Raw genomic sequence first — 13,542 nt, forward strand, 5'->3', positions numbered from 1 at the left:
TTACCAACTGAACTGTGCAATAAAAGGTTCTCAAATAATTTTAAATACCACAGAAGCATAGAACATGACATGTATCAAGATTTTTTTGTCACTCATTAGCGTAAAAGTCAGCAAGGGGAACAGGTTCATCCTGGAGTAAACAAAATGTTAATTCTTCAGCACACTCAGTAGCACAGTATTGAGAACTATATGGAACAGATGATGTAATGTTATTAGAAGTGTCTGTTATATCCACAGTACAGCCAAAATTAACTCTATCCTAAGATTCAAATAAAAGAAGTTATTTAATATTCCAAGAAACTGGCAACAAGTTTATTTAACATTTGATTTAGTTCTAATACATTTTGCAAACCTAAAAATCAATGCAACTGAGTGCTTGAAATGTGCCATTAAGATCTAATCTGCCCTCAGAAGTTGCTCATGCAACCATTATGTTACTAATAAAAATGCCAGTTATTCTGGTAAAATTATTTTTTAAATTTTTGCCAAACAGTAGCTTGTACCGGTTTGTTGAACGAAACAAGCTACATCAGCAAATAAAAACTATTTTTTTTTTTTTTTACGAGCACAGCTATGCCAGTTAGAAGTGCAGCTTCTTTTTCCTCACATTCTTGCTGAAAAACATTATCTGAAATAATTTAAGTCTATAGTGTCTCCAAAGAGTCTTTTGAGTCAAATTTCCCCTGGTCCTGGAAGCACAGTCAAAACTGACACAGGTGAGGGTTTGAAAAGGATGGCAGCTAGTGACAACGGGCACTGCAGGGTTGTGTGATGGGCTGATGATAAGGGGAAAGCAAGATAAGGTTCTGCAATCCTGTACTGAAATCAAATCTAAAGTCTGCAGGGGTAGATAATGCAAAAATCTTGCTTTGCATTTTCTGAAATCTCATATTTATGCTATTAATATTAAGATGGAAAAAATGAGAGGCACAACTTAGGATGAAGAAGCTTTACATCACAATTACACTTCTTCAGTCTTAGCAGCTGATGGGAGCTCCTGATGTTCAGCTCCCTCAGTGGCACCCTCTAAGTTGCAGTGAGTCAGTCTCCTGCTGCTGACAGCAGCCTAAAATCACCATGGCATGGGCCAAGACTGGCACACACTGGCATTAAACTCCACCTTCTCAGGCTCCTTCCATCAATTTTCTGGATACACCACTGTCCTGGTGTAACCAATCATCAGTGGTGTTGTGCCAAGAGCACATCCACTCAGTGTAGCAGCCACACACAACATTGCAGCCTGTAACTGTGCGAAAGAACTCTGCTCCTCTGAGCCAAGAGGTGCATTGGAAGGTCATTCTGGAGACAGGCTTCAGAAGAGGCCAGGGCATCACACACTGTAAGAAATAGATTGTACAGCTTGTTCTAAGGTAAAGTCTGCAGCTGAGTTACCTGAGCAAATAAAATTAAGAAATTAATATGGTTCTGCTTGGTTTGCACTGTAAAAACCCTATGAAACAGCTGTATTAACCTAACGGGAATTAAATTGGTTTTAAAACACACACTAGGTTCAAAAGTTTCAGCTTTCTGCAGTGAAGGAGACTATATTCTGTTAGAAAGGGTTTGGTGAAGCACAGAAAATACCATCAGAGAGCCTCTCTTGCACAGATCTCCAGCTTAGAAATGTTGGTCAGCTCAGCAGACAGGTCCATGCAGGCCTGGGAGATAACAGCGGGATGTCCGGATGCTTCCCCTAATCTGAAAGCTGCTGAATGACTCCTGTTAAAAATAGCCTGTTCATCTAAAAGGCAAGAAAGACAGGATCTTTTTACTCTTTTAGCATACATGTAAAACATTGGTGCTTAAAGCAAGATGTTCTGAAAGGCAATATATAATGGAGCCACACTAAGAGGGAATAGATGCAAGAAAACCAGAAATAATGCAAATTAAAAAAATGTCTTCATTAATAACTGGTTTTTATCTCTGTAATGCACATCAAGAAGTACAGAAGATGATGCATAAAATGGACATAAGTTAATTTGTTAATACCAGATGGATAGACTATCATAGTTGAAAACTATAGAGCTAAATTTGGAATAGCTGTCATTATTCAGCAAATTTAAATAGATTTAGGAATCCCTATTGAATTAGGAACAGGAATCACATCAGGAAGAAGTTTTGAGTATATACCCAAGCTCCACTCTAAGTCTTTATGCAAGATACTGCAGTCACATTTCTTAACTCTTTTGTAGATAAATGCTTAAAACAAATATATGTCCCAAACCTGCCAACGGGAAAATGAAAAAGCAAAATTTTGAGCTTCTCTAACACGAAGTTCCTTTACAAAGTAAAAACCTCTGACAGCTTACCTGCTTCTTCCAGGTTTATCATCTTTCAAATAAACTTCACATCCCATATCCTTAGATTCTACAAAGATCTACAAAATTTTCACCACTACAACCAGATTAAGACTAGATTTTTTGGGGAAGAATTTCTATATGAGATGTATTTTTATAACTAGCAGATGTTACATTCAAATATTTAATAATAACAACACTAAATATTTAATACAATCTCACCATTATTTCAGTTGGCACTTCCTACCATTTTAAGGTGTGTATTATTTTCTTAACAGTAGTGCACAAATGTAATTGACAACTTCAATTACAATGTCACTATCACACTGTTAATGTTGTTGAGTTCAAACCCCACACTTACTCTCTTATGTGTGGGCAACAAGAGTTTTTTAGTCAGCTAATGATGACTAGATACAAAGAAGGAGAAAGCAACAGGTTTGTTTTAGGGTTCTTGGTTTTAAGGCAAAATAGGATCTCTACAAGTATTCAAACTAATTTGATAGACTCTGTATATAAGATACATACTTCCCAGTTAGTATACTAAGAGCATTGTTTAAGTACAACAATTAATGCCACCCCCTTAATCTTCCTAATCATTTCAAGTTAGCTATCCCTCATTGCTTGTAATGCCTGAGCTCTTCAAAGTCCAAGTACCCATTAACAGTATCTTGAGAGCTGGAGCTGTACACGTTCACACTGGACATCAAGCTGCCATTTGAAATTTTTAAAGCATTTGTGATACAGATATTTGTGCATATCAGATTTCTTGGCTGAAGATGCAAGGCCATTGAACTCATTAACTACAGTAATGGAACTATTATGTTTCTAATTAAAATCTGTTGTGCTTGTTAAGTATTGTGTTTATCTTCTCTGCTTCCTGTGCAGTGAATAGGCCTAGGCAGAACACAGCCTACTGCAGTGTTGAGGTATATATTATACATTCATACACAAAAAAATCACTGAAATGCTCATCTGTGAGCCATAAAGTGTCAATGTTATTCACATTATTTCTTCCTAGCTGACAGTGCCACTTTAGGACCTCAACTCTGGGTAAGGATTACAGCTCATACTATTTACGTTATTGCAACTTAATGAAAATTTGTTACTTCAGCATGGATTTGTTCTTACCTGCACTCTGCAAAATACCTATTTATATGCTTAAACAGGGTATCCCAGGCCAAAGTGTTTCCCACCACCATTGATCAATGTGTCCAGGTAGGTGCTACCCCTCACTTCAGGGATGTTTGCACTGAGGGTCTCTGATTGTACTGTACCAGGTGTTAGAACTTATTCTAAATGTACTCCTCAGACACCAGTGCTGTGCTGCTGTTAAAGCTGATCTTGAGGAGGAGGGCACAGAACAGATTAAAGCCATGACAACTGTGTCACACCTGAGGCCGTGACACAGATACGTGTTCAGCTATTTGTGCTTAAGCACCCAGAAGGTGGGCACCTCTTTAAAATCATTTAACACTTTTAGTTTGGCTTTATCATCACATGATTCTCAAACACACTTCAGTTGTTTTCCTCACATGGAAATAAAACAATTTAAAAGGGGCTGCCTTGCTGTTCGCTGTGGCCTCAGCAGGGTTTTTAGGTGCGACTGCCCGTGCAGGTGCTCGGGGCGGCTCCGGTGCTCCCGCGGCGGGAGCTGCCATCCAGCCGCCCTTGCTGAGGGGCAGTCGGCGGGACGCGCTGCCCCCTCGGCCTCACCCTCAGCTCGCCCTCAGCTCGCCTCGCCTCGCCTCACCCCACCCTCCTGCTGACCTTCCCCTCACGGGGCCGCCCCGCGGGCGGTGAGGCGTTTGCCCCGCTGCTCGGTGACTGCGACCCCACAACCGACACCGTTAGGCGGGAGGCCGATTAAAATAACATGGGGCTCCTCTAGGCGCTAATGGGATTAGCGGCGAGGCCGCCGAAGCACGGGCAGCGCTGCGGCCATGGCGCGCCTCTGATGGCGGGAGGGCAGCGCGGCGGCTGCGCCTCATGGGCGGGGGCGGGATACCCCAGGTAATCGGGGAGGGCAGCGGGGCGGGAGCGCCCCGGCGGCGGGCAGGGATGGTGGGGAAGGCCTGCTCGCCCCGGGGGCGAGGGGAGGTGCCGGCCGCCCCGAGATAGCCCAGGTGAGGAGAAGGCGAAGTGGGGGGCCTGGTCGGGGGCGGGGAGCGCGGCGCGGCGGGAGAGAGGGAGGCGCGGCTGTGGGTCGGGGGAAAAAGCGCGGGGGGCTGCGAGGAAAGGAGTGCGACAGCGGGAGGAGGAGAGGAGCGCGGGCCCGGGGGAGGGCAGAGCGCGGCGGGAGGCGGAGGAGAGCGTCAGCTGGAGCGGGGATAGCGGGAGCGCGGCGGGAGGCGGAGGAGGAGAGCGTCAGCTGGGGGCAGAGATAGAGGGAGTGCGGCAGGAGGAGGAGGAGAGCGTGAGCCGGGGGGGCAGAGAGAAAGGGAGCGCGGCAGGAGGAGGAGGAGGAGGAGGGGAAGAAGCGCGACGCAGGGACGGCAGATGCCTGGAAATAAAAATTTGATGATTGCATGCAGCGGCTGGAGAGACTCTGTCGGTGGCGGCGGCGGGGACGAGGCAGGGACAGGGGGGGCGACGGCAAAATGAAGTATCAGAAATACCTGACTGTCTTGCAGATGGCCATAGGGGTGACCGCCTCCAACAGGGGCAGTCTGATGCCCTTAAAGAGGAAGCTGTGGTGAGTAGGCACAAACGGGGCCGCGGGCACTGCGGGCCGGGCCGGGCCGAGCGCGGGCCGCGGCGGGACGGGCGGGCGCGGCGGCGGGGGGTCCCCGCGGACATGAGGGGCGCCGTGCCCAGACCCGGCCTGCGGCTCCCGGCCGGCATCGCCGGGGCACAAAGTTCCCGGCGGATTCGTCGGCAGCCGCATGGAAACGCCGGGAGGCGTTGGCGGTGCCGGCGGAGCTGTCCGCGCCCGGCCGGCGGAGGACGCGGCTGGAGCAGGCTCCGCTCCCGCGGGCACGGCGCTGCCGGACCGGCACAGCGGCAATGGCAGCGCGGGCTGAAGGCGCGGGAGCGGCCCCGGCGGGGGCTCCGCTTGCGTGACAGCCCGAGTGTTGCCGCCGATGTAGCGCAGTGTGCTCCCGCCCCGGGCTGTGCGGAGCCGGGTCCGGATTCCCTGCCCCTGCTGCTGCTGCTGCTGACAGGTGTACTGAGAAAATGGGAACAAGGAGACGCAGGTCCAATAGATTAGTGAGAGCCAGAGTAGTGCTGTTCAAATATGGTCATTTTTCCTTAAACCCTGCGTTTCCCCTCACTGATTCTCACTCCTTTTGTGCTTGCCGATTGTGTGCTGAACTGATTTTTCTGGATGAATCAACAACATGTTATGAAAAATGTATTAAAGTATAGTGGTGTAATGTGGGTGAGTAGGGCACCGGCAGGCGTATGGCACTGCAATACCCAGGCACTCGTGGGCGGGCAGGAGCCCACTGTTAGCTCCATGGGAGCAGCGGGACCTGTGTCATCATCAGGACAAATCCTGAGGAGGAAATATTGTCACTTCTTCTGAGAGGGAGATGTCAGTCACAAATTTGCACACTGAGAATGTCTTACCTGAAAGGAACCACGAGTAATATAAAGGTGGTAGTGGTCATACAGTTTTCTTTCACTGTACTTACCTGGCCCTAGTGAAGCAAAGTAAAGCATCAGAGAAGGCATGATAGGTCATTTTATTTGAACATAGATAGTTTGCAAATAAAAATATTGTCAGCAGTTGTAACAAAAATGGGCCTTATATGAATTGTAGAATGTGGAGTTTTTAATACTTTGCTTTTCCCCACTGTAGAGACAGTGTCAAGAAAATGTATCAATTGAAGAAACATGATGTGGAACTAGTAAGCTTTCTGTCATTAATTCCAGGTCTTGGTATTCCTTGCAGATAGAACATAGTTTGATGACTCTGTTCTTCCTGATTGTAAAGAAAAAATTTAATTAAGTTTTAGAGTAAAATATGTTATCATGCAGATAAGTTTTATTATGTTTAATCAGATGTTTTTACAATGTATTTGGTGGTTTGATTCTGATTATGTAAGTTACATAAAGTGTACCATACCTTTTTTATTCTCCCCAAATGCCACTCCTGCCTGTGTGCAGCAGTGGATGCAGTTGTGTCTTACATCTTTTGAGAAATTTAATTATGGAAAATGTAATTATGACAGTGTTCTATTTAATATTTTGTATATTTTCTTGGAAGTATTTTGTTTGCTGGCATGTTAAGGGAAAGCTCTATGTAATTGTGTGCTTTAAAAGTACATCTGAAAGGACCCGATTCAACTCCTGCTTTGTCTTCAGTTGGAGTTAGATCAGCTCTATGTTGTCCTGTTTCATGATAGATTCTGTGCTTTTCGAGGTACAGCACAATATGCTAGTGGCTCCACACTAATACATACCACAAGCATTGCATTTCATAACATTTCTAACTTGGCATCATGTTGCTGCAATGCAATGCTGTGTGAAGATTTAATTGACTAAAAGTGTTAAAGAAAAATAAGGCAAACTTTTTTTTTTAATTTTAGAGAGATGTGTGAATTACTTGAGCATTTAAAAGTATGTCTTTGGGATATTCTTATTAATAGGTGACATGATATATATTCTCATTTTCTTTAAGAACTTTAATAGCATTAGGCATTATCTGTATGGATAGATTTTATGCTTATGGATGAAATACTATTTTCTGATGCACTTACAGAAGTGCTTAAAGGTACTTTGTCATGCTAATTTTTCTTATTTCTGCACAATCTTTATCAAATAATGCATTAAGAAAATGTTAAGGAGAAAATATGTTGCTGTTACTCAAATCAATGCAATATTTGTGTATATTCACAATACATAAACCAAAAGCATATTCCAATACTGTATCACTGGAAATCTCAAAAATACCTAAAGAAAACACATAAATCAAGTTCGCCTATAGTCAGGGGGTGCTTTTAAATCTATTTTTATTTGCTTATTTTTAAAAGCTTAAAAAATTCTCCTTAACCAATGAGATTCATAAGCTCTTTGATTTGTGAATCCATATTGTAAGTGGAAACGAAGATATAATTCAATAAAAAAGGGTTAAAATGCTCATCCTTTTGTTTGTGGAGATAATCCACCTGAATCCTACTGAAAGAAAATGAAAAAGGTAACAGCAATGTTTTATTTCTTTAGGGAGCATCTGTCACTCCAGTTTTCTCCTGCTTTCGCCCCCACCAAAGTCTATGTCCTGTTGTGTGATGCATGGAAGCAGAGCTACAAATGAAAATATCAATGTGTCACAATGGGTTAAGAATAAATAGTTATTAAGTGGCTAGGAATAAACCAGGCAATTAGAGAGAAGGAAGCTATGCCGCAGGCTTGCAGTGGGAGATGGAGGAGGCAGAAACCTGCTTTGTATGGAGTTTGTAATTTTATGATGAGGTTTACTTGGGGCAGTAGTTCTGGACTCAGTGCTGGAGGAAGCTGCTGGAGTCCTGAACTGCTGATTCAGACCCTTTCCTGTGTGTGTGCAGTGTTGTAATCTAATATGTGGGAGCCTGAACGAGATGAATAGGATGTTTTTAATCCTCTTGCTGGAGGGACAGCATTTGGATACAAAACCCACCGTCATAACTCTGCTAGTACAGGTAGAGTGCAGCAGGGACTGACATCTGCAAAGGTGGTCAAGAAGAAACTGACAGCTGAACTGGGAGTAGTTTAAAAATAGTCAATTTTTATAAATAGTTACTGAAATCCCAATATGTGCAACCTGAGTCCTTTTACAATAGAGAAATGCTAAATCACATTATTAAGGGGAGTTACACAGGTAGAATGTAATTTCTTGTCAGAATGATTATTGTGTTTTTCTGCTGCAAGGAGAAGATAGCGGGCAAATAAATAAACAAATGAAAAAGAAAAAACAACAGCAAAATCCCCAACAGGATATTCTATCCTATTCTATCTTCTCACTAATATTCCCTTCTGCTTCTTACAGCATCTGCCTTGACTCTGAAAGAGTTCCTGTGCTTTGGTGAACACCCCCACTGCTCCCCTTGGTGCAGGGGAGTGCAGCATTGTGAAAAAAGGCAAAAAGCTCAGTTAGTGATAGGTTTTCATTGGGGAGATTATGGAAATTACTGAGGCTATTCCATATTTACATTCTTTTAAGAATGATTGGTAGTTGTCTGAGGCAATCTAGGTTACAGAAAAGAATGCAGATGCAGTGCACTACAGAATTTGAATTTTGACAGGATCCAGTTCCCCTGTTTGGTGGTGTTGTTAGAAGAATGTGTGATATAGAAGCCTGGATGTTAAATGATTGCTGCTTCTTGTAAGATACTGCACAGGCACATTTATTTTCAGGCATAGGAGTAAACTTCTTTGGAATCAGTGAGGAGTAACTAGCATGTCTGGAATTAAGCACTGAATGCTTTCTTGTCTCAGAGTCTTTGTATTTAAGCTTCTTGGCTGTAGAAGCCCAGGCTTATAATGAAGAATGTCTGTTTTATCATTAGGACCATCCCTAGGGAGAAAAGTGTCATTGTTTGTTTATGTTCCAAGTAGAATCATATTTAGTATAATTAAATAATCGAAAATGTCACCTTAATGTGGGAGAAAGAAAACATCGAAGATTGATCATCTTGGTGTCTCTACAGAACTCTATGGAAAAGTACAGATCTTCAGAATGGATATTTCCCATTTTTGAGTACTAGTTCCAGTTAATATTGTTTGAAATGAGGATAAAAACTTTAGTTTAGCCCATTGTAAATCTTTATTTATGTTGCAAGTTAATTAATACTTAATTTTTTTCTTGAGGGTTGTGTGGTTAAGGATACATCCTTAGAATCAACATACTTGCAGAGGTGCACAAAAATTCAACACTGCAGCTGAGTGTTCAGTGTCTCTAGCATTGTTTCAAACTTGCCTTTTCTCAAACAAATATTAATATTGAGTCACTATAATTGTTAGGATTTCCAGTCTGGTCAGTGGGTGTAAATGTCAGCTTTTCCAGCCTTGTGTGTGAGACAGAAGCCACTGCTCACACTGAGCTGAGCCCAGCCTGTGTCCTCACTTTTGGTGGTGCTGAGGAAGCTTGGCTCCTAATGGGAGGTATAATAATTATGGGAATTTTATACATCTCCCAGCTGAGATCTGTGTAGCTGCCAGAGGCAGAAGTTTTTGAGAAGCTTGCCTTGGATGTTGCTGCAAGAACTTAAATGCTTTCTTTATAGGATAGGCAGGCAACTTGCAGTATATGAAAAGTGCAATAATTATGTCCCCATTAGAAGTCTTGTTGAGGCTGCATGGTTGTCAAAACCTTGTCCACTCTGCATTGACTCCAGCACTAATACTGCACCTGGAAAACAAATATAGAAAATGTGTCATTTCAAGACCCGTTTTTTAAACATTCTGATGCTGACTTTTATAAAATTGCTCAGAATTCTAATCACTGAACAAGAAGAGAGTTTATGAAGTTCTTCAAAGATTTTCAATGTAACTGGTCTGTCTAGAAATTAAGATGACAGCAGTAATTTCAGACACAATTTAACTACAAAAAAATCAGGTGATATTGAAATTTGTTATAAATAGTAATTATATGTGAGTAGTATATCACCTTTATTCATAGACTCATATTATACTCCGACCATCTGATTATTTTATAACATGTATTAAGTCATTAGCCCTTGATATGACACTTCACCTTGAAGTCACTGTTACACATTATTTTGTTCGGCTACTGTGCTTGTCAGTGGAATACAGATAGTGAAAGTTTAGGGGGTTTTTGCTTATTTTACAAACTAGAGAAATAATTTAGAGTCATGGTTATGTAATGTGATATATGATCAGGAAGAAGTCAAGGTCAATGAAACTGTTGTAAGAATTCTGGATAATAAATAAGGGCTTCAGACTCCAGGTGGGATATACAAAATGGTTCCATTTTACTTGACTAATATTTTCAAAAGTTAATGAATTGGGTGCCTGCGATAGTTCCTCTATACTCCTGATGGAGGTATTACAGTGACTTAGCAATTCACTTATTAATCTGCTATTAATATTGTATTTATTAATTCAGAGATTCAAATAAAAGTTGAAAGGAGACAATCAGATGCAGCAAATTTTATTAATAAGTGTTTTTTTAAACTTAAGGTTCAGATACCAGAACCATGGTACATGGCATTATAGTTTCAGTATTCACTTAAGAAGAATAAAGTTTGTTTCTCTGATTACAGTGAACACTTTGGGAACATAAAACATGATTCAAAAGAGAGAAGGATTTTAAAAAGATGTTTATCAGATTTTTAAATAATTTCATTTTGAGTCAATCTCAAGATGCTTTGGTCCTTTTCTCATGGCTTTGCACTCACATGGGTTTATTTTGGAACTTTATATTCTGAACTTTAGAGGTGTACTAACTGTGGAAATCACGAGTATTTGAAGGGATTCCTGTGCAATACTACATGAGTGCTACTAGAAATGGATTCTTGAGAGTCTCATTGCTGTATCCAGCACTGTGCAAAGCCTGGGTAAAACCGATCCAAGTCTGTCTCAGGTCTCTTAATGCTTCCCTTTGCTGAAACTCTGGGAGGAGTGGGGGCCCTGGAGAAGCTGGTAGTTAATTGGTTTGCACTTGTCCCAAAGTCTCCTCTTCACCCAGAGTCAAACCCCCTGTGATGCTGTCAGTATGGATATCTTGCCTCACCTCCTTCCTTTGGTGTACATACAGTGCAAAGCTTCCCAATTCCCAATATCAATGATATTGATTGGATTTTTCTTTGGTTGGTTAAGTAATGCTTTATTTGCTTGTAAAGAGATCTAGAAACTAATGATTTTGTAAAGGATTGGAGGGAATAGATAAATTGTGATACTCCTTCTCTGTAATTATATTTTGTAACTTTAAAAATACTTTTATGTATCTTAGAAGCTAACAAGTAACAGCCATAATTTATTCTCCAGCCGAATGAAATGATAGCTGGATTCCAGTGGCAGCACGTTCATTTTTTCGAGTGGCTGTAAAGAGTGAAGCTCCTAAACAGAAGAGCCTTGAAAACATGTCATTAGTGTGGTTCTTTGTTAAAACTGTGTAACTTTGATTAGCTTGTGATTTGTATTTGTTTGGGTTTTTCCATGTAAGTAGTTTTCTTATTTTTTTTTAATGAAGTTTTTTTTTGTATCAGAAAACGTTAAAAGACATTATTTTAGGGTAAGGCCCTAAAATAAATGGTTTGAAATGTCATTCAAAATAAGGAAAAGCCCAGTGTAGCTTACAGCTGTTTAACTTTTCTATTAAGTATAAGGAGGAAGTCTAACGTGCCAAGCATTTAATTCATCAGAGGTGCATTTGAAGATTAATTAACCCAAATTATAAGTAATGGAGTAGGCAGCCCTCAAAGATTCCCTGTAGAGAGAATAAACAGGGACTCTGACAGCAGGGGAACAATTGATCTCTCAGAGGGCTCCAGCATCTGCATCTGCCATGGACACAGAGTGTTCAGTTAGGTACTCGAGCAGAGATGTTTGAGCCCTCTGTTACAGAGGAGACATTCACACAATAGCAATGTGCTGCCATTGTAAATGTCACTGTCTGTGCAACAAGATAGAGGCTGAGCAGTTCTTTCTTTGGAAATCTGTCCTGGTAATTCTGGAAGACAATTTAGCAGGGAATCCGTGGTGTTCTTGAAGTTTTTGCTGTGTGAACAAATATGTTACTGTAGTAGGCAGGCATGGGTCTCAGAGTTCAATCCATATATGATTAGACAAAAAATTCCAGTGCAGTCTCAGCAGGAGTTTCATATTGTAATTAAGATGTATGGATATTACAGTTATGTGTTCAGGTAGAAACTTGCAGTTTGAAGTTGGCAGTAAAATAACCCAAGGGGAAAAACCATGTAAACCAAATTACTGTTATCAAGAGAACTTGGGGCAAGCTGTTTGAATGTGGGTCTGTGTACATGTGTAAAAAACCCCCAAAATCAGGCATCTGAAAACAAAATAGTTATTTGGTAGTTGCAGTGATTCAACAAAAAAATGAAGGGCTTTATCTTTATAAATTGAATAAGAGATAAGAGATTTGAAAGGATTTGCTTTAATTTTCAAGTTTGGATATGGTAATTTCTTCTCCCTAGCAGTCCCATGGCCATGTTATCCTGACCATGACGTTGTGTAGGCCTGGAAATCTTGCTAATCAAACAAGAGTATTCAGCATGTGGTTATTGTATTTTGTATTTGGAATTTGGTATTTCAGGAATTAATATAGCCCACTATGCAATGTTCTGTTTAAGACATGTTTTATGTTTAAGACATCTCCACCTTTCTTTTTTGTACATTTATGTGCATACAAAAGCCATTAATTCTAAGTTAAAGAACACAAAAAACATCCTAAAGAGTTTTTTCTGTGAGAGGAATCTTAATGGTTTTTGGGAGAAGTACTGAACTGCTGTCCAAAGACTATGGAAATGCAAAAAAATACATATTATTTATTTTTTAAGCTGTTTTTTGAAATCTTTTATGGCTGCAGTTGAGAAATAATATGAAATAAGTATAAATCTGGGCATGAAGACTTCAGGTTTTAGGTAATTCTTGGTGAGTGTATTTGCTGGAATGGAGTTTTCCTTTTCCTTAGGGGCCAGTCTGACTAGGGACTATTTTGTATTTAAAATATTAACGTCACATATCCTAGTACACTTAGTTAATTGTTAACTTAGTTCTGCTTATTAGTGATTTCCAACAAGCTCATTGAAATATGAATTGCTTCCTCCAAATATTTTAGTTATGGACTCCCCCTAGGACTATGTGTAGATTCCAATATGATGAAAGGCCTTATCAAGTGTAGGTGCTTAATATATTACTCCTATAACTTTAACAGATGCTATTAATGTCATTATTGTTGGTTGTTACTCATTGCTAGAATAGCTGAAGCACCATCAGCACTCAAACTGGAGAAGGTCAAAAGCCAAATACTGCCAGGCTCCTGGTGATTTAACTGGCAGCCATCAATGTGTGTCACAGGACTTGGGTTTCTACTGAAGAAACAAAGAAAAATAGTCTTTTAAAATCTTCAGAAGTAAAATATATTTTTCGACAATGTGTCTTTTTTCTGATTCTACACACTTTTGTAAAGAAAAGATCAGAATGTTTTTGACAAAAATCTGCAAGCAGTGTGGTCCTGATGGGAGCTAGACTTCTACATACTTGTGGTCTTATTTTGGCACTTAGTGATTGAAAACTGTCACTTGAAATGACATTTCTTGTATGTATAGCATGGTGATGTGTT

At 40.9% G+C, this 13,542-nt stretch overlaps 1 protein-coding gene across 2 annotated transcripts in view; it reads left to right on the forward strand.

Moving 5' to 3' along the window:
• Positions 1–4,402: 4,402 nt before the first annotated feature.
• The window catches only part of TJP1 (tight junction protein 1), a 156,627-nt gene continuing 147,487 nt past the window's right edge, over positions 4,403–13,542 (forward strand). The window contains exons 1-2 of one of the 2 annotated variants that reach the window (XM_059481871.1): positions 4,403–4,420; positions 4,928–4,989. In XM_059481871.1, coding sequence (XP_059337854.1) covers positions 4,928–4,989 — 62 coding nt within the window. In that variant the 5' untranslated portion in view covers positions 4,403–4,420. Of the gene's footprint in view, positions 4,421–4,822; positions 4,990–13,542 lie in introns of those variants that run through there. The other variant, XM_059481869.1, reaches the window with a different exon arrangement.

Source organism: Ammospiza nelsoni, chromosome 14, assembly GCF_027579445.1.
Source record: "Ammospiza nelsoni isolate bAmmNel1 chromosome 14, bAmmNel1.pri, whole genome shotgun sequence".
NCBI classification, from domain to species: Eukaryota; Metazoa; Chordata; class Aves; order Passeriformes; family Passerellidae; genus Ammospiza; species Ammospiza nelsoni.